The 26,407-nt window shown below is 38.5% G+C and overlaps 1 protein-coding gene across 4 annotated transcripts in view; it reads right to left on the bottom strand.

Annotated features, from left to right (window-relative positions):
- Window positions 1-2,082: 2,082 nt before the first annotated feature.
- LOC137276944 (uncharacterized) overlaps window positions 2,083-26,407 on the bottom strand; it is a 187,230-nt gene continuing 162,905 nt past the window's right edge. For all 4 annotated transcript variants that reach the window (XM_067808595.1, XM_067808596.1, XM_067808597.1 and 1 more), the window contains 5 exons: window positions 23,845-24,012; window positions 23,065-23,177; window positions 16,838-16,964; window positions 14,599-15,230; window positions 2,083-3,164 (listed from right to left, as the gene is read on the bottom strand). In XM_067808595.1, the coding sequence (XP_067664696.1) occupies window positions 2,442-3,164; window positions 14,599-15,230; window positions 16,838-16,964; window positions 23,065-23,177; window positions 23,845-24,012 (1,763 nt within the window). In that variant the 3' untranslated portion in view covers window positions 2,083-2,441. The remainder of the gene's footprint in view (window positions 3,165-14,598; window positions 15,231-16,837; window positions 16,965-23,064; window positions 23,178-23,844; window positions 24,013-26,407) is intronic.

Genomic DNA, 26,407 nt, shown 5'->3' with positions numbered 1-26,407 from the left:
AGGCTATGTCCAATTCAGGATGTTGCCTCTTCATTCGGAAGAAACCGAAAAATATCGATTTTTGTACTTTCTCCAACCCTTCGAATTTCCAGGTTTTTTAGTATATATTACTCATGTTAATAATCATGGATACTGGCATGAAGATGCGAGCATCCGTTCTTGCTTTATGATAACGTTTCATAATAGTCTATGCACCCTGCGGTGGCGCAGCCGAGTGGTTAAAGAGTTTGCCTGTCACGCCGAAGATCCGGGTTCGATTCCCCACATGGGTGCAATGAGTGAAACCCATTTCCGCTGGAATATTGCTAAAAGTGAAGTAAAGCCTTAACCCAGTCACTGTTCCTAAGGTCACCCAAAAGACTTTTAGTTCCTTAAACTACATGTATAAATAACGCTGGAGTGCGGAACTGAATGAATGTATGTGGATCATGATCATTACTGACAGTGACGATGACATACACACGTTGTGGAAATGTTGAGAGTCGAACCCAGCTCCTTCGCGTAACGAGCAAATGTCATAACCACACAACTTGATCATCATTCACAAAGACGATTCACCACCAGTGAATGAGTTTAGGTTTACGCCGCATATAGCAATATAGCTATAAGGGGGCGGTCTGTAAATAATTTTAGTCTGCACCAGATAATCCAGTGATCAACAGCATGAGCTATGCAGTTGGGTTACGATGACATGTGTCAACTAAGTCCGCCAGCTTAACCACCTTATCGCGTTACTCGCTTCTTACAGCAAACGTGGGCTACTGACGATGACTTCTAACCCAGATGTTCACGGGTCCATTCACTACTATACTCTAAGTAAACCACCTGATTACATATCTGCTATGACAGAATCACAATAGTGACATTCATTCAATCTATCTGTTTATATATGGCTAGTTTTCATCTTTTTGCAGAATAATTTTCTTTACTCTTTGAAATGCCTCAACGAATTGTACTCCAACCGTTGGTAGTTTACCCTTGCTGTGGGATTTAGATTATGGGAAATCTACATCAAAGTTACGCACAACTGCAATAAACAAACAAACCTTTATATAACGTCCAGGAGAGATGACGACAGTCTACTGGAAAATATTACCATAAAAACCTTGGCATCAAACAACCTTATGGATTCAAAACAAAGATCAAAACAACGATCACTGTTCTGTAAGACTGATGTCTTTAAGAAAGTTAAGAGTTCTCGGGTTTTGTCTGTTTGGTTCCTCCATTGTTGAAAAGATTAGCTTTGCGCGATATAATTATTGATATTCTGAGAGACAAATGGACAAATAATGGAATGATTATCGACGTGGCTTCATAAAATTGCCTTTATGAACATAATGCTCGATAAATGTATCCATCGAGGCTCAGGTAACACTTCCTGTTTGGTGAAGCACACCTCTGTTCCGAGTTATAGTTCTTGGGAAAATGGCTCCACTTAACTGAGATTCAACGATTATGAGGATATTACCCAGATGCATCGTGGGTACCAAGCGGAAACTGAAAATACAACGCCCAGGTGCCACAAGTAATTCTAGACTTGTTATCGATGGAGCCGACTTTAGAAATTGAAATGTTTCTTGCATAATACCTCCGCGAACAAAAGAACGATGAAGGGGGTCGTGAGACACAAGTTCTGTAAAACGGTAAGCGGCAGACAAACTATTCTTTGATATATATTTCTGTTAGATACGGTAATGAACACATTTAAATATATGTATTGTATATGTTAAGACGCATTGTTGACCTGAGAAATACGATTCCCACGGGAACGAAGGTTTCGTTCCAAATATTAATCCAGCAACTTTGCTATGATAATGATAAGCAGTTATAGATTCCGAACAAAGAAATAGTCTTCAATGATTCACTTACAGTTATTACAAGCTGTGCTTAATACCAAAGATGGTTAATACGAGTTATTAACGTGTAATGATTTTCAGAGCAAGGACGACACCTCATCACAACACAATGAAGCACAGATCCGAGCCAGTATCTGTAGGTCATACTGCTCATTTGTGCTTGCTCTTTAATTTCAGAGTGGTAGTGATTGCCGCTTGTACTCTTGCATACTAATGATGAGTTATCTAATGGTCATAATTTATTAACTCAAGAGTACATTACCATGAATTTCAGAATTGAATGGTGCAAACATTCACTAATATTTGGAGCTAAGGGCAAACAAAAACAAGAATAAATATAATATATATTAGTATTTTTCTAATTATTTCTATACTTATCGATCTGATGTTTTGAAAACATGTAAAACTGTAGGTTATAATTTGGTATCACAGAATATGTAGCATCAAATAAAACTATCACAGACTAGCTTTCTAGAAATGGCCAAGAACTCCAACGCCAGCAAGCCTGCGAATGCGTCTGAGCTCAATGTCAAGCGTACGCAAGCGTAATACACGTCGACGACCAGACGCACGGACGCCAGCACCCTAGCCATTGCGGAGCCCACTGGTCACTTCCGGTGTGCGATGTTCCATGTTATCCACACCCAGTCTCTCAAACGTCCTGACCTCTGGCCTCTGAGCAGCAGGAGGTGCTTCACAAGCATCTGGGGAATGTCCTGAAATACTCAACACAGCACTGTAGTTCCTTGGACTCAAACTGTCACCACTCATCACGCTACTGCCTGGCTGAGCTTTCCTCGGCATGGAGTAAAAATTACTTAGACTGGATGACTTGATGAATACTTTCTTCTTCCCAGAAAGATCGGGATTATGTATGGAATTGTTCCTGGTAACCAAGGACGTCTTTGTCTTAAAACTGTTGACCTTAAAAGCTGGTTGATTCTCTTCTGTCAAATTCGTCATAGCAGGCTTACCTGCAGCAGCAGCACCTTTAGAGGAGATGCCATTTATTATGTCTCGTCTCTCCCTCCAGGAAGTAGCACTGGAGAAGAGTGGTTTCGTTACACCAAGTTCTGCAGTAGGAGGAATGTCAGTCGTGTTTTGATGACCATCCAATGCCGTCTTACCCACTGCCTCTCCGACAGTCGCCATCCTGTCGAAGGCCCGGGGCTTGAAGAGTTGGGCCCTGGTGATGGCATTTTGGGTAGCGAGTTGACCAACATTGGGTTTTCTTTTGTAGAAGAACCGAGTGTTTGTCCTCGTCATTTGACCGGGTAATGGGGCGTATAGTGTTTTCGAGCGCTGAACCTGAAACAAGTCAGTTGTTAAAACATGATGAAGTATGTTTTGTGTAACTTACAAATGCCTTAAACATACTCGGAAATTTGGTCTCATAGTTATCCACGAATAAATAAACTGAGTCGGAATGGGAAACAAATGATGCCAATCACAATAATATTGTCTGCAGCAGCTACAGTCTGGGAGGCAACGTGTTACCCTTGATTACGGATGTATCAGTAATTACATAATATCGTGTAACCCATGACGTGGCCATTCAACCATAGACCTCTACTGAACGAGCATTATGGAAGCATTACACAATAACCAAAACAGCTGTTCGTCAGATCAGGTAAAATAACAGCAGGGCAAAAAATAATATTTCAAACAGAACAATCAAACCCATGCCATTGTAAATTTTGGTCAATTAATTTATGTTCAACAAAATAATTTCCTGCTTCAAATATCCGTTGTGTGTTACGCCTGTGTAATATAGCGAAAACCAGCATGGAGGTAATTATTTCTAGTGGCTGGATGTTGCATACCGTGCTGAGACACGGTGCCATAATCAGGCAATTCTTATTCCGGACACATATCGTCGGCTTCATGGCCCGTTACACGCCCTCGATGAATCTCTTACACAAAGTATAAAACACATTAAATGAAAAACTGTGCAAACATAGATTTGCAAAATTGTGGAAACAGGGGACCCCTTACAAAGTCTTGGCATCTAACGATCTTTGGCACAAACGTAAAATGAGATTCTTTTTCAAAGGTAAAATCATTTCTTGTCACACTCAGGTGAAAATATATTAAAAGTTTATTCACGAATCAGTACGGACTACTTGGCAGTAGTTTTACGCTACGTAACATCCTGGTGTTAAATGCGATGCTACACGCCTGGACCACCCTCTTCCCTATTTCCGTGTGAATAGTATTACCCTTCTCAACAATCCGACCATTAAAAACATCCACACTGCTCAAACTGTCTCAACTTACAAGCGCGAGTTAGTTACGGTGGACTTCTCTTTAAAAAGGAACAGTCTCAAATGCTTTACCTTTGGCAATTTCCTTTTTGTAATTACGAAAAAAATCATTAATTTTATTGCTACTTAGATAAAATGAGTCTTTGATATAACTGCAGTTAAAGGTGATTGGGGAAGATTTATGTCCGCCAGTGTGATATGATATTATACACATAGTAACAACTCATATCGACTCGGTTACGTAATTGTCAGAATTAATGCCAAGATTCAGGATGTAAATTTACCTCATGCTGGCATTTGAACAAGAAATAATCTCATCGATAAAAAGAGAAAAAAGTATCTTGTTGAGGATTATTGTCTCAGCGTGTCCAGGAAAGCCAATTGGTTAGAGCGACGATAAACAAGGAAGACATGGGGTTGCTATCAAGACGACAATGTGAATTGTGGGGTTGGGCCTTTGTACAGGAGGGAAATTGTATTAACGACTATGAGATGTTTCACCGCACAAACATATGGGCATTTCATGTAATTTCATCAGCTGAGAAATACACGCTTGACTTGACAACACCTGAGTGACTCGGATATCATAGTATCGAAAGTACGGTATTTCAAATACTCACCATCAGATACTCTTCAAGTTTCTAAACCTACATAGATGCAAACAAAAGTGATATGACGTTTCAACTTGCTGACTTCTGCCATCAGCAAATAAACTCTTCTTATGAAATATTCACCAGTTTGCAATCACTACACAACGAATTATTTGATCCCATTTACGACAGCTAATCGCTAATAAATAGTAGTAGTAGTAGTAGTAGTAGTAGCAGCAGCAGCAGCAGCAGCAGCAGCAATAGTAATAGTATATTAAAACGCATTTGAAACATATCTTGACAGCACTGTTATCAATATATCATACCATTTGTAGTCCAAGTCATCAATACTTTAAGCATCATCTGTATTTAGCGCTCATGTTGCTGCAGCTTGATACCAATATAACATCATTCGCCATTACCGTACATTACACAAATACATACGTTTCTACCACCTGTAGTACTTCATAACATTATAATATTAATCTTTGTAATCATCTTTGATGTTCTTTATCTGTAAGCACCTTTGCCCACAGCATTGACCATTGATATGTTCATCAATGTGGTGTTGAACGTACTCTCAACAATATTCCAATTGAATGACGGCCTCCTGAAGCTTATCCAGTCTCGACTAGACAATCCAATGCCTGACTTCATGGATATTGGTCTACACAAATTACGTGCGTTAATTAACCCAGTCACTAAGCCTGACCACCCTCTTCCGTTTGTTGCCTCCAATGACAAGCATGGAAGATCAGTTCTAACCCGAACCTTCACTGGTTCCATTGTTCTTTTAATCTCCTTTACAATAAAAGGTTAAATGCAAGAAACAGATATAAAGATGTTCATGTTTAAGATGTTCATGTTCGTGTGTGCGAGAAATACCACGTGTGATCACCACACGCTGGAAACCCAAACAGACCAGGTTTTATTCGGTAGCAGTTCGAAACCACAACTTCCAGATCCAACCGGTCAGTAACTGTGCATAGCTGGTTGTGACGTACACCACCATCCAACACAAACGCGGATTATATTGCTCGTACATTAACAAGGACTTAACCAAGCAACATATTACCACACGCTCATACACTATGAAACTAAGGCAACGTGTGCTTACGATTTACAACTAATTCCTTGAATATAGATAATTAGATTATGAAAATGTAGTCAGTTGGGTATGCGTCCTCTTGCAATCAATGGGTGGCCCAAATGCCTGCTATGCATTCTCGCGATTCAAAAGCCGAGTCAAGCTTTGGAAAGTATAGATGTTCTGTAATTTGCTGTAATGTTTTGTGTCGTTGATTACAACTGACACGACTGCATGGTATTCACCGCCAACTGCAGCGTTCCCAACCGTTAACAGCGACATGCGCATGGCACATAGCTCAAATCTGACCAGAATGGGGGCGTTTACACCCAACAAGCTGGGCGACGATAAAGTCACACCTAGGTCTTTCCGTCTGGACGACACGCGTGGATGGAGGTACCGATTGTGCAACATTACACCAGCAGACGACAAAATCGATGATATGTCGTCTGCTCAAGCCCAGAAAGCGCACGCAGGCCACGCGCCATTTACCGCATGACTGGCACCATTCTCGGTAGCACCTTGCAGGTAGCGCGGCATTCCGACTGGAATTGGTCCTGTCGTCTGCGTGATGGATCATCGTTTGGGCAGGAAATGAGATAATCTGAGGCGATTTCCTCTGATATGGTCGTTCCATTCTGTTGTCCCAGTGGAAGCGAAATTGGCGGGAATGGTTTCGAGAGGATATGCGCCTTTTAGAACGCGGTGAAGCGAGGACAAAAAACTTTTGACTAATCGTCAGAAATGTCTTCCGAATTGACTCTTAATCATTCTAATGGAGAGGCATTAAATGCACGTCGAGGCCGGGGGAAAGTGATAGCTTTGTATTAGACTGATTAAATAGTCACAGCTTGAAAAGGAAATGTCTTCCGTCCAAAACTGATATACAAACATGTTCCAATGTCTAATGGCGGCCTAAGTAGCAATTTGGTTTGTGGAAAGAAAACACTGGATCTATTATAAGGATAGGAAGTATTTGTGGGGCTGGGTTTACCTGATAGTTTGTGATCTCCTTTCAAAATGAGAGATAGTCGTGTATCGGTGTTACCTGCACGATTGCCAAGTGTTTGGGTTTCTTTCTTTTCTCGTTATCTTAGGGCAGCATAATATTGATTCATTAAATCACATTGGCGCAGAGATTCAAGAAGGTTTATTCAACTTATTAACTTTTCACTACAGTACTATGCTCTACACAGTACTCTGCTACTCGACAATGCTGAATATATAACCGATTAGAAAAATCACGATTTAAATACCCACAGGGAAATCGATATAGCATTTGCCTTGCTATTAGCGTGATGTAAAGAAAAATATTTGTAGAAATATTTGCTTAGCATTTACAAAAGGAAGGAAGATAAAAAACAGTTTCAAAATTTTGGCATAGCATGGTCTAACACTATTCATTACATAAAATCTGGTTCGAATTTCGTTAATAACGATATTTGTTTATATCTCGCAAAGACACGTGTTGGCGGCATTGACGATGTTTGTATGGATCACAATTGTTCAGTAAAAAGTGCATGGAAATATGAATTCGAAGACTGGGGACATATAAGATTCGGGAAATTCTGCTCACCCAACACCGCCATGCGTGTTTACGATTACATCTTGTGAAAATAGAACGTCTTTAAGATTTTAAAGTAATGCATATTTGAATTTTACTTCAAAGATAGTGCACATGAAATTTAAGTTCATAAAAGATCGTTTGAAGTTGAGGAAATACTTTTCAAACGATCCTTCTGAAACGAAATCCAATATGGAGACCGTGATAAAAGGTGGGAGCTTTGTATTGACTTGAGAAATCTAACACCTTCACTTTCAAGAGTAGAGTTCAAAAACTCCACCCGTTATAAACGTTGTGTGTCGTATGTGAAGCATTACAAGAAACCTTTATTCTATTTTTTGCCTGGCTTGAAATAATTACGTAGTTAAAATTAAGACATGTCAATAAATATTCACTAGATAAAGGCAAAAGCGTCATGGTAGACTTATCAGAAAAACATTGACAAAATGACCGTGTTTCCGTGTCTAGCATATTTCTAAACATACCCCAAACATTAAGATGGAGTAAGGTGATTGCTTGTAACAGCTAGCCCATTCTTATGTAAAGGGAAAGATGGAAGTATTCTGCATCACTTTATCGACGGGTACAAAAACAGATTCGTGGATGCATACAAAATGGCTTTCCTTATTTAGCGTCACCGAAGAAACGACTTCAGACCTTCACTGTAATTAACAACAAAATACATGGCTTGTCTGGTTTTTAAAGAATTTATAAAAAATATCTTGACAGACTGGCTTTGGGTTTTACGATGTCGTGGTTTTTAATACGTTTTTGATTTTTATAGGCGTGTCAAAGTGTGCTTTTGAGGCTTTCGCAACCGGCTACCCCATCGTCCCTTGTTTTAGAACACGGAAACCCGTTAGGCTTATCGAACCCAGTCTTCGGTAAGTTGGATGCACTCTTCAACAACAGACTACCCAATGGCCCAATTGCTTACTGAACAATTCTTCACAACATATTGTGTACGAGAAGTCTGTACCATCTTTGAGAAAGTCAACACACAAAATTCAGCAACTATGTCTTCGTCATCTATTTGACAAATTCTCTAAAGATCATTGGTGTACGATGATCATCCACGGAAATCGTTGAGGTGCAAATAGACAAAGTGTGTATTCTCCCGAGCTGTACTTATCACGTCTATTTACGTCCATTGTACCCAGTAAATATCCATAGAGGAGCCCCATTAGCTGACCCCCAAGACCCCGACACATCAAAGCCTGAACGCCTAGTCCACCAATACCCTACTTTGTGGCTTCTTCGATCGGGAAACGATAAAGACAAGCATAGATCGATAATTGATCATTCACTCTTCAAAAATTGGCCAATTATGTCAACGAGTCAAACATCTTTAACATCGACCCTCCCCTCAAATGCGACTTGCTCACCTGGGGTAAGAATAATTGAATGTTTTCTGTCCAACCACTTTCCACAGGCCCGTAACCCGACTCAGAGTGTCAATTTGGTTAAGATGTGCTTCACTGTTGTTATGTACTTGAAACTACCGCGCTGGTTTCAGAAGTTGTAGTTGATGGCTGTAGATCGGTATTGGACATCCTAAATGAGGAGAAGCATTATTTCCATCATGAATCCTTTCCTTTCAGTAAGATGCTTTTATCGAACAAACGCTGTATAAACCACGCTAATTATCGTGATTGTCAGCATTGATCCGACGACCGAGTTTCTATTACGGAATGGTTTTTTTCTGAAATTATAACATACGAATTATCATTTCTCAGACAAGGGCGATAACGTCACATATTCCATTTGAGAAAAACACTTTCACGATATATATGGAAGACTGATGTTATCTCTGAAAACACGATTCACAATTTAATTCTTAAAACAATGACTAAACCGTGATGCAGAAATATTGGGAAAATATTCAAAATATTGAATTTTTGAACTTGGATACCCTGATTGATATTTTGCATTATTTTCAGGTGAGTGCTGAAGGGCTCGATATCTGATTAAATTAACCTGTGTGTGCACTTCTACCTCGATCACGCAAACACAAATTGATTATAGAATGACCCGCTTGATAAACTTGCAGAACAAATGAAATGTGTGTTTTCAGGCTGATGATAGACCCATCCCACAATGGCGTATTAATTTTCTGATGAAAATATCCCTTTTAACCTAAAAGCAGCGTGCACTAACCTACTGGTCTCCGGAACATAAATTGATTTCTGAAGGGTACTTTGCTTCCAAAGGGTATAACATAACCTATATCGCTTGTCATCCATGTCATAGGAGGATTGCATGCTTTGTGATTAATGAAAAACTCAGGAGAAAAACAAGCACTTAGGACATCGTAATGAATTGAACGACATTTCTAGCTGAACACAGGCGAGGCCGTAAATCAAACTACATATAATACTACCCCTATATGGTCAACAGTTTCAACCCGAAAATGTAGCATTATGACGACTAGATATCTCATGACATAATTCCAATACAGGCTTACACGCCATTCAGCCATTCTGAGGTACGGGTTATAATACAAAATTCGAGCGTGATAAAGAGAGCACATCAACAGCTAACCCGAAAACCGGTACGACGCTCTCTGGTAATCTTGCAATCGTCAAACTATCGGTTAAATTCATTTTAATGCAAAACTGGATGCGATGAGCTCTGAGTCACGTCTAATCATATGTAATTCTTAATACCTCTAAATAGTATAATTATATCATTCAGTGTGAAAATATGTTAAAATTCGAATGTCTCCCAAAATTGCCGTTTCGTTCATAAAGCAGATGATTTATGACTAATACTTAATGATGGGCATTAGGAGGTAGGGTGTTTAACCTTGATGAGAGTAAAGTGACTAAATACAATTGACATCATTATATAAACTGTTGAAAAATGTTTATTAATTATATAATGGTTCATGAAACATTATGAACTAATTCACAAATTTCAAACAATTTCTGACGTGACTTTGTCAATCGGCTTCTCGGGTGTTTGTCTTCAAAGGACATTCTGCAAATAAAAATGCCACTGATTGTACTGTTCTTTTGTGCTTCTATAAGCAAAGGTAGTAATTACTTTACAATTATTACAGGCTTAAGATAGTAGCAATCACTCGTTGAACTCGAAAAGGAGACGAATGGACTCGTCTTAGTAATAAATTCGGAATTTAAGAATCTAAATGAAATATTTTATTTGCTAGATTTAACAAATCATTCTTAATTTACTGATGAGAAACCGGTTGAAAAGATCCACCGTATTGTGAAATCAAACGTGTGACAAACGATGGGAAATAATTATAACGCGAGCATTTCTCGTCTTTGTTGAGTGTGTTAATTGTGATCATCTAAATTTATCAGCAAACTCGTTTTAAGGGTGGATAGGTGCAATGAGGTTAATTAAGCCATGAATCGGGTGTTAATTAAATCTGGAATTATGGGCTCTTCGTTATGACAAAGAGGATGGTATTCGCCCAAAGTCTTCTGTCATAAACTCACCAAGTTCTGTACTGGGTCTTTAAGTTGTCAACAACGGCACTAGATGGTGTTGCCACAAACCCACTGATTGTACATCACAAAGGCAATTAACTGAAGTTGTATTCAAACGAGTTGCTGGAGTCCAACGTTAAAGTTCCACGATCTAGAATCAAAGACTGTTGACAGTGCCACACAGAGGGCATAACCATGGCTCACGTCATCAAACCCCAGTTCATATATGTCATGGTACTATAGATGTTATAATGCTGACTTACTTTAAAACAATCATTTCTCTGATACCAGAGTATATTGTGCAGTGATAGTTCATACTAGATACTATAAAGCAGTCATTGCATTACATTTCAGAACAATGTGGGGAGCGGTGGGCGAGCTGGCTAAAGCGACAGGCTAGTCATCCAATGAGGTGTCGGGATCGAGCCCACCTGTGACAGGGTGTGAAAACCTTGGAGTCAACTTTGTGTGCAGACTCTTCCCGTTTTGTCACAATCCTGTGCACTTAAAAGAACCCACGAATCCGTTGGTAGATGACCATATGGTGGCCACATGAATAGGGGCAAACACCTAGTTGCGGGTTCAGCAACCTACAGTAAACTTGGACAAAGTACTGTAACTATGTGTCCCCGTCCACCCAGCTGTGAATGGGTACCTCGATAGGATGAGACAGCTACAAATAACTCGGTGCGCCTAGAGGCAGCAAGAGTTGTATACTCCCCAGGCAGTTGAGACTGACAATAAGATGGGTCGTTGATATTGACATCCAATGATTGACTGAAATACATGTCAGCGCCTTGAGCAAGCACTAGTTGCCAGGATAGGTGAGCTATATAAATATCCTATAACAAAACATACAACAAACACAACAATTTATATTTCAGCAACAAAGATAATTTGGGTTACAATTTGACTTCAGTAAACCATGCATTTCGTCAGAGGAGACTAACGGATCGGATGGTCTGACTTGGCTGACGCATGTCAACGTATCCTAATTTCGTAGATCGATGCTCATGCTGTTGATCCCTGGATTTTCTGGTACAGATTATTTTCAGACCGCCGCCATCACAGCTGGAATGCTGCTGAGTGGTGCGTAAATGTCACTCTCTGACTTATATTTCAGCATTTGGGTCTACACAATAGTACTTTATACATGTGGACTGTATTAAAAGGTTATGTGCATCAAACAGGTCTTCTCAAACCACATGACATGCTTCAAGCCCATTCCACAGATCAGTATGCTTTCAAACTCAACTCCCTTGGGAGAGTGCAACATAACTATACAACCCAAACTGACTTTCACTCAGAAGCCTGCTGTCTTTATTCAATGATTGATTTGTGAAGGTCAGCTGGTCTGGTGAAAATCAGCGACAGAAGGATGTAAAAATTTGTTTCACTTCCGCTTATAGCTCATAGTATTCCAGCACATCTCAACTAATATGGACACATATTTTTTTCTCTTTTCCAGATTCATTTTGATAAGTAACCCCAGAAGACTAGTCTATGGTTCAGAGACCTGACTGAAACATACACTGATTGATGTATGCCCTAAAATGCAGTGGTGTAGGTGGGATGCAAGTCGTGTTTAAGGTAGTACCATTGTCTCTTGGACAGATCACCATATGGTCAGGGGAGCTCACAAGAACACCATATGGTCAGGGGAACTTGCCAAGATCAACATATAGTCAGGGGAGCTCACAAGACCACCATATGGTCAGGGGAACTCACCAAGATCACCTTATGGTCAGGGGAACTCAATGAGATCACCATACGGTCAGGGAAACTCACCGAGAACACTATATCGTTCAGGGGAATTCACCAAGATCACCATATGGTCAGACGAACTCACCAACATCACTATATGGTCAATGGAATTCACCAAGATCTCCATATGGTCAAGGGAACTCACCGACTCCAAATCACTTCATGCTATCCTGACATGATTATCAACATTGCTGTCTCACTCTTCATCCTCGGTCTCCGCCCCAACCTCCACCAGCATTGACAGTACCCACACTGGGGAATACACATTTGTGTGTGGACCAACATGCCGCATGCACCATATAAAGAACATGATTACCTGACAATGATATCATTTCAAAGGTTCAGCGAGCCACATAATTAATTACATTACTTTTAAAGATATAATTGAGTCAGCACAATCAATCTAATCTGAACAGAGTTGCTTTTAGTCAGTATGTCCATGCAAGGGATACAAACAGCAGTAATTACCACCAACATTCACTAATTACGCAAAACGTGATATTTGACCACTTGCACTAAGTATGGTGACAAGCTTTTAATTGTTCACCTATGTATCGAGTCAGGACAAAGGGTTAGCATACACAAAGCTGATGACATTTTGTGAGGAATGTACAAGGTCCTGATATCATGTTAATTACTGGGCTGCCAATCAGGGACACTATGGATGAGCGCTGTATGAAATTGACATGTCATGTTTCATTTCAAGTGGTATTCATATTGACAAGGCTGATCGCTGATAGCACTTGTCAACAGACTGATAATTACAGCTGATATGCTGGGGACATTAATGTGATTAGTCTGGTATGTAGCTGATCTCGGACTAAAAAGTTATATAGATTCATCCAAGTTATAAAATCATGGAACTGTACGGGAGATCCTGATAGGATAACAACCTAACATCATTCACTTTTTAAAACTGACAGTGGAAAGTTGGCACAGGAATTGCATTGATCACCTTCAATTTCATGCTCCTACACAAGACTCATTGTGTTTCAAGATGGTATGATTTCAGTTTGTTTTCATCAACCTTATTGTCACAATTCTGCACAGTGAGGCAGTAGGTTGAAAGATGGCTTGAATATGATTTCATTACTATTCATCACACTTAAATTCATGTTTCTGCACTAAAGCCGTGTACTGAAGGATGGCCTAAATGTGATTTCCACTTGGAATATAATCAAGGATTCAAATCCAACTTGGACTCAAACAACCTACCCCTACCCAAAAAGTACCAGAATCTGTATGTTACTGAGAAAATGGTACCATGAATACAACACATGTTAGAGCTATTGCAAATGTATTCCTATTAACTTTTGTTTGTCATACCAGACACTTTCTCCTTCAGCTGCTGCTGAAAATACCGGTTAGAATTGGTTAGAAACTTATGAGGGGACTAATGGGATCAGGTGGTCAGACTCAAAGACTTAGCTGACACTTTATCAGGTCCCAATTGTGCAGATCCATGCTCATGCTACTGATCACTGGAATGTCTGGTCATACACAGACTGGCGCCATATAGCTGGAATATTGGAATTTAAACAACAAACTGACCTCACACAACTGCTCCCTTTTGCTTTGTAAAATAAGTGAGTGAGTTAAAATTCATAGTCACCCTGGCAATATTTCAACCACATGTATATTGTAAATTAAGATTATAAATTAACAATAAACTTGTAAAGTAAGGATGCTCTATTTGGAGCAGTGATGTGAACATGTTCATAACCTTGAGATATAATTAAACGCACACATCCCCTGCAAAGAACAAGTTTACAAATGGTTTTCTGTAATCCCTGCTTGTAAGATGTAACTAAAGGCACTAGGTACTTAGGCCTGCTTACTTGGTTGACACGTGTCATTGTACCTACTTGTGTCGATCAATGATTATGATGTTGATCCCTGTATTGTCTGTTATTTACACACAGCTATCCTGTCACTGGAATATGAGCACAACCTAGAGCAACAACAAATTGCAAAATGTCATCATAATTGAATTCTAAGATTTCTATCTACCAACTTACTTGGATGTCTTGCTCCGGTGGTTGTATAAGTACTTCCCGTGAATGACTTTTCATAATGGCTGTTAAAGGTTGTTTTTGTTTTTCTATGGTAACAGTATGGACATTGCCATTTGTAACCATCACAGCATCTTCATTTCTTGTCGCACTGGCAGTGTCCAGAGGAAACATCAGTCCTGTAGTCCTCAAGTCAGAAGCATTGACAAAGGTAACATTCCTGCTTATGATTTTGGTATTTTCCCTTCGGAGGGTGTAGTGCTTTGCAGTCTGTTTACTGATCTGAACTGTATTAGGGTGTGCACTATCAACCATTGTTTTGGAGCGACTGTAGCCTAAGTGCAATTTTGGCACATCAGGTTTGGCCCTCAGTTTTTCAGCTGAAAAAGTTGACTGTGGAGCAACTTGAGTTACAGGTTCAGTGTGTGGATATTGTGGAAGACTATCAAAAGGGTTGTTGAGACCAGTTGTCTCCCTGTGCAGACTCTCCCTTGACAAAGGTCGAGAAGGAGTAGAGTTTGAAGACTGTTCACTGGAGTCTATCTGCGACACAGGAACCTGGATCACCAACCGTTTTGCAGACTCGCAATCAAGTGAACTGTCACTAGCAAGCACCTGCTCACATGCCAACACGGAACCTGAAAATAGGTTGTTGGTTAGAAACTTTTTAGCATATGAAATATGTCACAATAACTTTCTATTTAGATTTCAACCATTCAAGAAGGAAATTTTTCCAATGTACATTTTTTCTAAAGATCTTCCTCAGACATTAATGTGAGTGAATGATGAGCGAGTGTGTGAGGATAGTTTTTTTCTGCTTTTTCAGCAATATTCCAGCAATATCACTGCTGGGGACACCAGAAATGTACTTTGCACATTGTACCCATGTTGGGAATTGAACCCATGATGCTGATGCTTTAACCAGTAGGCTAACCCACTGCCCCCAGATATTAATACTAACCAGTGATGGACGTGATTGATATGAAACATGACTAGATGAACTTTATGTATATGGTGTACTTCATTACTATAAACACAACAATGCTTTACACATGTGAATACTGATAACAACTATGAGAATCATTGAGAGGTGTTTGATATACATGTATTTTGATATATAGGTGTTTCCCTATATTTTCCTCATCTGATTTTAGTTCAAACCATGTGATTTATGGAAATCGCTTCCAGCAAGTACAAAGGACTACAAACATCCACGGTACTAATAAGTGGCCACTGTACTAATAAGGATTCTGTCTGGACAATAATGTTCCAGTCACGAAGGATGCATCTAGTTATCAGATCATGACTTTACAAGGTTCCACTGTACCCTAAGGCTGAAGGACAGGGAGAATCAATGTGTGTTTAAGCATACACATTCCATCAATCAGAATGGAAATCATGAAAATAAATAAATTGATCAAAATCAAGAAAATGGTTCTAACAAATTATTTTCTTCTTATAAAAGAATAAATATTACAAACCATATTCAGACACCTTACGATATTGACTTTTTAACAAAAATAATTATTATTCCTAGATACTTCACTTTGACAAGTACTTTTACAAGTACAAGAAGTAAATTTATGATTATTCTAGCATGGTAAAGTTAATCTGTCTCACAGTTCCGGAACCTCATTATCTACTGCTGAGCCCTCCCTGTAATTCTAAAGCATTAAATGAAGCAAGTCATTTCTCCCAACTCAGTGGGGCTCCTGTTCAATTAAATAAGCATATTTGTTACTATCAGTATTATATATATTCAGGAACTAAGCATTGGTGTATGATAAAGTGAGCACAGAGATTAAGAAACCAGGCCCCGATTTCTCGAAACAAACTTAAGTCTGAGTTTTGACTTAAGTTCAAGTTTTTGCTCAAATCTGAGAAAATGCAAGAACACCCATTTTCCAGAATGAAAGGAAATTGGTATCCAGCTCAAACATAGTAGACAATCTGAATTTGGGGGACAGATTTCTTTAGTTGTTTGAACTTTTTTAGTCTAAAAAATGCAATTGAGTTAAAATTTCAGCTGTTTCATATTGTCAAACTCAGTTTGAGATTTGAGTTAAAACTTAAGTTTGTTTCGAGAAATTGGGCTTAACTATATGAGAACCTGGAGGTCCATGGCAATGAAAATGGCTCACATCCTGGTATAGATAAGTTGTCAAGATTGCAACAAAGCATCCATTATCCTTGAGGACGCCTACACTAGTCCCAGATGACTTACCTGATTTCTGTTGTAACTAACCTTGGCGGGTGAGATCAGGGGTAGGGGCGTAGAACTCCCCGAGGGACACTTGGGTGTGGTCTTCAGGAGGGAGGGTGATCTCTAATTGGCTTGTTTCAGCGAAAAGCTCACTTTCATCAATTTCATGCTGAAAGTAATAAACCTAATTTATTATGACGCATGTGACATATTTACAATGGATAGCACTTAAAATTGACATGATGTCAAATTTAGTAGATAAAAAAGCCAATTTGTCAGTCATGGTTTGCTTGGTTTAAATCAGAGAAGCTGTCATGATAGCTATTTGTCAAACTGTAAGCATTGGATTTACATAATTCTTTGGTGAAAATACAAAAAGGGCAAATCATCTGAGGTATCAAAAAAAATACTTGCAGTTTATGAGTGGAAAAAGAGAGTTTTGCTTCATGATGTTATCAACACATCAGTTGTAATAAATGTTATGAAAAAATATCTCGACATAGGTTTTATGCTGCAGTGAACAATATTTCAGCCACATAGTTTGGGAAAATAACAATAAAATACGCATGAAGCATACTAAAATATATCATTTCCTCAATATAATGACTGAAGTGGACATCTGAAAAGAATCGAAGGTACAATGACTGATCAAAGTAGTGTAATAGTCCAATTTTTATACGTAACAGGCAAAATACTTCCTTATTCCTCATAGAATAAGCTATGGCGTTGATGAGGAATGCAAGTCTCCTCCACTCTGCACATTTACACTAAGGGTCTCATTAAAACATCAGCTACAGACACAGTGAACTAATGAAATAAATTGTTTGCATTGACAAATCAATCTTTGGCACTTTTATTAAATGAGGGATCCCTAAAAAATTTAAGCACATCCAAATTTGTGAAATGCGTGTAACTGATTTGATCCTGGGCCGGCCGTCCTGGCCCGCTATAAAATGTCAGCGAGAAACTGCAGTTCATATTATCAAATTTTCCTCATTTCAAAGATATGGAATTATCCACGGACCTCAAATCATTTTAAGAAGTAATTGAACATCTGATTGGCAAAGACCATTAAAGACAGTTTCCCAATATTGATCTTGTGTGAACATAATCCTATTTTGTGCCCAGTGTTGGTGTTCAAAAGACAACAAATAACTTGCGGTTCCTGTTCAGACTCTATTCCACTCCCCTGGGCTCTCGTAACATATCAGCGAAACCTTCAATCTACATTGATGGGAATTTAACACTGGTGTGATCAAAAACTAGGGAGAATAGTTCTTTTGTTCTAGAGTTATTTTGAAATTAAAGTGTTTTTCGGTGGTTCCACTCAAGGTTTGGGAAACAGAAGCCATACAAATAAATTAGTTCCGCTAAAACTGTGCACTCCTGTCAAAATGCATCACCTAATTAAATGTGGAGTTTCCCCTGAGTAGGATCTCAACGTTAGTGGTAGAACAATAAGGCTATTGGAAAGTACTTGAAATAAAACAGATCATCTCGATTGGCCAGAACTTCAAAAGGACCTCACCGCCAGCCCGACAACTCCAAGTGCTCCATTGGTCACAAAGTTTTCGGTAGATTCACCACATAGTCAATAATTTCATAAAGGCTGAACCTGAGGTTTTCGAGTCATGGATGTAAGCTATCTTTAAAGGAGGAACATCAAACATAGGTCATTTGGGATAAGGGGTAGGGCACCATCAAAACAAACAGGCCTGCCCTGTGGTCTGTGGGCTGTATAATTTGTGATCAAATTGATCTACTGGTAGGAAAAGACTTGGCACTAGATACAACTTCAAATGAACAATGGCCAAAAGACAAAGTGTGGGGCTCAACAGTCGGGACATACCGTGGCCATTACTCTTTTGATTTGGCCAATATGAGATTACTCGCTAGAGATCACAAACCATTGACTCACCCAGCCCCAGTGCTGATATGATATTAATAATAATAACATAATCACAATGTGAGTCATGGACGTGCCTTCTGTTTATACGTAGTGGTATTAAGCCTGACAGTAACGTTAGATCGCCATTAGTACATAACTATCAGAGTCGCTGCACTGGCAGCAGTGAACAAACCGGGGAAAAAAACACCTAACTGGTCTGGGATCTTACGAATTATTTTTTCAGAATAATTTGAAGTAAACAGATGAGCATGGTATATACTGGCAATACAGGAAAACAGAATGTATAATTGTTGTTTTTTCATTATCAGTCATATGTTGTGTCATGGCAATTTCTTCAACATATAGAATGATATAGGAATGTGAATTTAAATTTTATAATATCTTAACTCTGATAATAAACCTGACCATTTGCATAGTAAACAATGCCTTGTCAACATAGCAAAGGGGAAGTTAGACTGGACAGTGGAGTAGATGTTGGACAATGGTCAGTGAATGTGACAACGCGAACAACTTTACAACATATCTGGGTTCATGTTTGAGGAAATTTATATAGAGTATTGATTTGGGGTTCAGATTTGAGGAAATTTAACCAGGGCATTGAATCAGGGTTCAGATTTGAGGAAAGCTACACAAGGAATGAAACCAGGATCAGATTCAATGACGATAACATCCACTATATTCAATCAGTAAATCTACCAAGGGTGTTGAATCAGGGTGAGGACTTGAGGAAATCTAAAGAGGGTTCAGATTTAAAGAAGATACCATTGAATGTATCAAACCAGTAAATCTACACAGGGTATTAAATCAGGACCAGATTCAATAAGGATATCATCCAATATATTAAATCAGTAAATCTACCAAGGGTGTTGAATCAGGATTCAGACTTGACTCAGTACATGATATGGTTAGCATCAGGACTCTGATGTGCATACACTAGGCGTCTCTGCACGGTGTTGATTACTTATCTGTGAAGAACATGCTGCCACATGCCAGTACCACAGCGTTTCAAACAAGGCATAAAGAAATACCTTCTCAACCCATTACTTGACATGTATAAAAACATGCATGAAAAAACCCATAAAATCTCCAAAATCATCAAAATTGTAAATAAATTTAAAATCTTTTCAAAGTGGAAATTACGACCAATATAGATGGTACTGATCCAAGTAAAGATAAACTAGAAGTCCTTTGATGTCTTCTGGGTCTGACATATGTAACAGCATGTTAGCTGCTCATGATGCTACGAGCGAAATAAAATGATCATATACATCAGTAGGGGTATATCTTTGCTTGGGTGAACATAAATCCCCAGTAGCGAGTCTAATTCAGTATTATTGCTTATCACCGACTGCCACCCCTGGGAGGGGGAGATTTATGTGACGTTCACACCGGCCTTCCAATACATGTTTCTCATCACTTACACATTAATCTCATACTTTGAAAAAATCAAAGATGGCTATCTACAATATTTCATGTGATTATTAAGAATAAAATGAAACTTATTTCTCATGATACATGTATTTTTAAAAATTGATGGAAATGGTGGACAATATTTTTTTAAACATTCAGATATTGAGTTTGCTTTATGGTCCTTTCCAGTAGTAGTCTAGTTCTGTCATTATAGGCCTCACTCACACACAGGTTTAAAATGTTGTAGTATCATATATTTATGTTGTGTTTTTATCAATAATGATGATTTGAACATGTTATGATGTGATTGGGTTAAGAAATTTAAAAAACAACAACACCAAAACAATAAATGATGACATATGATGGTTAAAGACTGCTGCCATCTGGTTGGAAAATTTCTGCGTGCTGCATAAAAATAAACTCACTCACTTCACTTTGGTGGACTCCTGCACAACATTTATCAGCCTAGTCCCTTTAGAGTCTAGGCAAAACACATCAATCAGATATTTAAAAAACACTGGTTCCTCTTATTTCGATTGTTAATCTGTGACTCCAGCCGAGATGTTTATACTATAGTGATGACACAATTGGGTTTTCTGCAACTTCTTCAGTGACGCATACACTAGTCTAAGTTACAGACTCTGAAATGAACATTTTTCACATATTGAGAAACACAGTTGTGAATGAGTGAGTTTAATTCTCAAACTGCTTTTAGTAATATTCCAGCAATATCATGGCTGGGAACAGAACAGCAGGAATGGGTTTCATACATTGTATTCACATGGAGAATTGAACTCGGGGTTTTCTGCATGACGACTGAACACTTTAACCACTAGGCTATCCCACCACTCCAAAAACATCTTGAAATATCTTGATGAGATATAACAAAAATGAATTAAGAGGCTTAATTGCAGTAAACAAACATATCGAAGACATATATGTGTTGTTTTGGATGTATTTATTTCTCAGTCTAATGGACTTAGTACATATGATTGTATAGAAGAAAGAATCTATTGAAGGTTTGTTTGAGTCGACAAATTATACGGCTTGCAAACAAATTCCTCAATAACAAGTTTATCAAGCAAATGAGTTAAGAGCAGCATGTCTCCACATGCACTGATATGACATTTAATGGACTTAGAACCCGAACAGTAGCGACCTTTCAAAACAATCAAATTTGACATTTTTCTTAATATTTGTCTGATATACCTATCTCCTTTGACACGAAGCAACATGTTCGCATAACCTTTCAACAGGATCATCCTCAAAGTCACAATTTCTGATTAATCTCTTCATATCACAAACAACAACCATAAAATGATGCTTGCCTCTACCCTTTCAGTTTATGACTGGTGTATGATTGTTAATAACCTGATACAGCCCACACTATCATCTGACACTGATATAACCACAGACAACATCTAACGATATTGGCCTTTGTAGTCTAATTCCTGGCTATTTCAGCCTAGGTTTGCCTGTATCATGCTCAATCTTTGGCCTTTCAATCACCCCTGAAGATCAGAGATGTATGTATGTATATGTGTCTATAGATCATGTATATTGCAGAATAATGACACATATTCTGTGGAAATAGTACTAAGAGTTAGTTTATTGTCATGGTTCCTGGCCATTCTTGTTAAAATGAATGCTTGTTGCTTGTAATACATATCATGAAGAATCGGTGTTCAGAGGACTGTGTCAAGTTAAAGAAGAATACCAAAATTTGTTCGCAGACCATCGTAATAAATTTGTAGAGACATGGAAATATCATTAATGGACTCTCTATCAGGAATATTAGATACAGGCTTGAATTAAATGACAGCCCAAATGAAAATATTTATCAAATAGTGAAGCAATTAATATTAAGATTTAATCATTAATAAAAAAGGTGTACTTTGTTTTCTTTACAGTGACTGTGTCAGGTCATATTCCAAAATACAGGTGTACTTAGCAGTAACTCTGTCCTGTTGTACTCTATTTTACAGGTTTACTCAGCAGTGACTGAGTCGGGGTGTACTACATTAAACAAGTGTACTCAGCAGTGACTGAGTCATTTTGTACCACACAATACAGGTGTATACAGCAATAACTGAGTCAGGCTGCACCACATAATACAGGTGTACTTTGCAGTGACTGAATATTCAAGTTATGGCATGCCATGTGGATCTTACTTTAGGTGAAACCCACTGAGGCTTGCAGGGCATGGAGACAAGAAAAGGACTGACGACAGACCAGAATGTAGACAATGGACAGACAATGGACAGACACAACAATCTCTAAGGATCCCATATCAATTGTCAGGATGCATTACAGGTGTTGCTTTCATTATAATTGCATTCCAGAAAGAAAACTACGACAATGTCAAAACAAGTAAAGATGTTCTTCCCTCTTTTGCCTGTCGTCAGTTTATCTTGTCTGAGAAGAGCTAATGTCCACCCTCCTTGATCCTCTCCATCAGGTTCAACAGCGGTGCTGATGGCAGGATGCCAGACTCCTCCAGGATTAGCTGCCTTTGTATCAGAGCAAGCTAGACATCAGACATGGGGATTCTCCTAGTCTCACTGGGTGTGGTTCACACCAATGGATTTATTTGGAAGTGTTAATCTGATGTACGTATATTTCAGGATCATCATGGTTGTTTTTTGGTGGTGAGGAAGGTCAGGGTGACACAGAAATAAGATGTTGAATGTTTTTGGGAAACCCAACATGACAAGATTAATAGAATGAGATCTGATCCAAGCTCATGATGTCTGCAGCAGCTGAGACCTCTCACACATGTAATACCTGATGGTTAACTCAAAAGTGCAGATATTGCTACGTGTACCCTCTCCATATAGTGCTTCTACATGCACTCTTGCTCTTACACAGGCCTAACTATTCAAAACTATTCAAGTCATACATGTACTTGCTTTGTTCTGATTGGCCCTATTCAAGTCATACATGTACTTGCCTTGTCCTGAGTCGGGACTTCGGTGCAGGTCGAGGTCCGACTCACAAGACTCATTGTCTCCCCATCCTCATCACTTGATTCAGACTGAGACTGTTCCTCGTTGAGCACCCTCACTGAAACAACAAGTTGTAGGTGTTTGTGATGAGGTGAGACTTGCAATATAGTTTGGCAATGTCAACACTTTGGAAACAGATGATCATGCTTGGACGACTGAGGGAGTTTTTCACTGCTCATAACAAAATTCCAGCACTTTCGGTATGGGGGAAATGGGCTTCACACCTTATACCCATGTGGGGAATCGAACCTGGGCTTCAGTGTGATGAGCAGAAGCTTTAACCATTATGCTACCCCATTGCATCATGATCATGTTTGGAGCTAAGGAAACGGCATGTAAACCCATTTGAGCAGAAGGTGGTATCTTGTGGCACTATTCTGTACCTCTTCACTGAACACCCAAGACAAATCAACCCTGAAAAATTATATCCAGTATTCCAAGGTGAAGTATATTTGGAGTGAGTGAGTGAAGTATATTTGGAGTGAGTGAGTGAGTGCGTGCGTGCGTGCGAGAGAATGGTTTCACACTGTTTTTAGCAATATTCCGGCGGGGAACACCAGAAATGGGCATTGCACATTGTACATATGTGGGGAATCAAACCCGCGTCTTTGATGTGAGGAACAAATGCTTTAACCACTAGGCCACCCCACCTTCCAATACATTTGGTGACAGAGTTAACAGAATCATTGTGTTTTGTCTAAACATTAATCAAAAATGATCCCTACTGTTTATGCCTGTCAGAGCAGCAGCGTGCCACGCCCCACAGTACACAGACTCAAGTGGAGTGGTTTGGGGCTGGTTCAGACAGACTGGGTAGGTGACTTTGTAGGATGATGACTCTCCAGCAACAATGGTGTGGCTGTTCTTGCCCCACATGTACAGACGTCCATCACCTGCAGAGAAAAAATGTCAGTGCAGTTTTCATGAAAATAATGTTGGATCTTTCATAAAAATATCTGAAAATGGTTATGAAGAGTAAAATGGCAAAATATCTGCAAGATATCCTACTGGATCCCACTCAGAAAGCATTCCTGGAGTTATATAACTGTATCATAACTGTATACTTAATCATGAGCTTACGAATGGCATGGTGATGTGAATGACTTGTGCAAAGGGTCCCCAGTACAGTTACATTAACGTCTTATTCAGTGTTGACAAGTTAGTGAAAAACAGCCACCATGTCTTTTGTCTGCGAGTTTATGTTGTAATCAAGGGCAGTGGGATAGACCAGTGGTTAAAGTGTTTGCTTCTCATGCCAAAGACACGGGTTTGATTCACAACATGGGTACATTGTTTGCTGGAATATTGCTAAAAGCAAAGTAAAACCAAACTCACTCTCAACCACTTAGCTTGTAACCATAAAATACTAGCCTTCTTTCCTAGAAATGTATGTGTATCGACGCTTCAAAACATATTCAAATGACATTAGAAAATCTCAGTTTTCTTTTTTAGTTTCTTTTTCCGTCTCCTTTTTCTTCCATGCCGAACAATGTACATCAATATTTTCAACACTATCATTATACTGTTAGTCATCACAGTTCAATATCAACTGCATTGGAATATAAAAAAAAATTCCAAAAGCTTAACATTTTAAGAATCCTTAATTTTCCTAAATGACCTGTTAAAATGATGGACAGACAACAATACCTCCTTTCTTCCCCAAACCAGGATATCTTTTTTCATAAGAAATTAAAATGATTTTCAAACATGTTTTTTTAATGCAGGGAACAAACATCAGTTGAAAAACATGCAGACCGCATGCCAGAATTGTTAGTCAAATATCCGAAGTTGTCATTGAACTGACACAAATTACAGCAGAAATTGCTTTAAGTGAAAATAGATTGTCAATTAACTGCTTCAAGTGGGATTTGCTCATTCTCTTCCCAGGACTTAAACCCACAGAGTTGGTGGTAATTCACCAACACATCCGTCAATAACGTTTGATTATGGCAATGCTCCTCACCTTAATGAAACGCTCTCTGCGGGAATCAATCACCAGTCTAAATACCTGTAGTCTGTATTTTCAATTGTGGCCACATATCTGTCACCTGGCTGATAAACTTGCGCAAACCCATAATGGTTTGTGTAATTCATGTAATCAATGAAATAGAGATGGATTGAATCCTCATCTTTGACTAGACGCCACTCTAATCACTTTTTATAGCTCGTCACTTACTCAAATTCACTCAATTGTGAGGTGATCATTTTTTAGCCCATGTTTGGTTTACAGGAATTGCGTCGCTTGATTGACGGTAATGGCTCAGATTGAAAGCATGAATAAAAGTGATATTAACTTTATGTGTTTAATGTGGTTTGTCAAGTTGGGGTTTGAAAGGTAACGGTATTCAGTAGACTGGAGTTTAGTGTCATGCAGTGATCAGTCACAGACTGTCATAGAGTTCACGAGTTAAACCTCCTACAGTGATCATGAACCCATTATGAATAAAATCTTCTTCTCCTAATGTATGTGCTCTTTGAAAACCAAAACAAAAGAAATGTCAGAGTATCTTTATTTTATCAAAGAAAACATATAAAAAAGTTGAAATCTATTAGGTTTATATTTTTCATCGGGATTAAGACCATTAAATCATAATACAATCTACCTTTTAATACTTCCAATTATATTAAAAATAGTTCATGAAATAGAATTTAGAAAATGTCAGCAGAGGTAATTAAAGAAGATGAGATATAAATTCTTCAAATATCAAAGTATTACAAAATCCATTTAAAGATATATTTGAACAAAAAAGCAAGTACAAAACAATTCAGTGATTGACATTTATCATAGAAGTATTAATCAGGGTCATTTCTATTCTCAGTCTGAAAATCTAAAGCTTGACATGACTCCTGAATAGACCTATTTGCCTTAAGCATGATGGAGAGTGTTGCTTTAAATGAGCTAAGATATCATTGTTTTCAGACAGGTTGTCTCCTAATGCATTAGGAAAAACAATTACTTGTGACTGTAAAGTTTACAAACACTTATTGAAACATTTTAATGATGATAAAAAATTGGAAGAATATATAGGAAGTTAAAAGCAAATTTCAATTTCTTTTCAAATTGATTGTATTGCAATGAGTTCCTTTGATGAAACAGAGACAGCCTTCTGTCCTTTATATTGCAGTTATATCTGACAATTTGATACATTAAATCTGAATAAATGGATATAAATATAAGCGTCTTTCCTCTTAAGAATACAAAATGATAATTCTCTGGAACAAAATCAGTCAATTTTTAAGTTGTCCTGTGTAATTTATCATCGCAGTAACTAGACTTATTATGATGAA

The sequence above is a fragment of the Haliotis asinina genome, chromosome 3 (genome assembly GCF_037392515.1).
Source record: "Haliotis asinina isolate JCU_RB_2024 chromosome 3, JCU_Hal_asi_v2, whole genome shotgun sequence".
NCBI classification, from domain to species: Eukaryota; Metazoa; Mollusca; class Gastropoda; order Lepetellida; family Haliotidae; genus Haliotis; species Haliotis asinina.
This window is presented reverse-complemented; position numbering and strand designations above follow the sequence as displayed.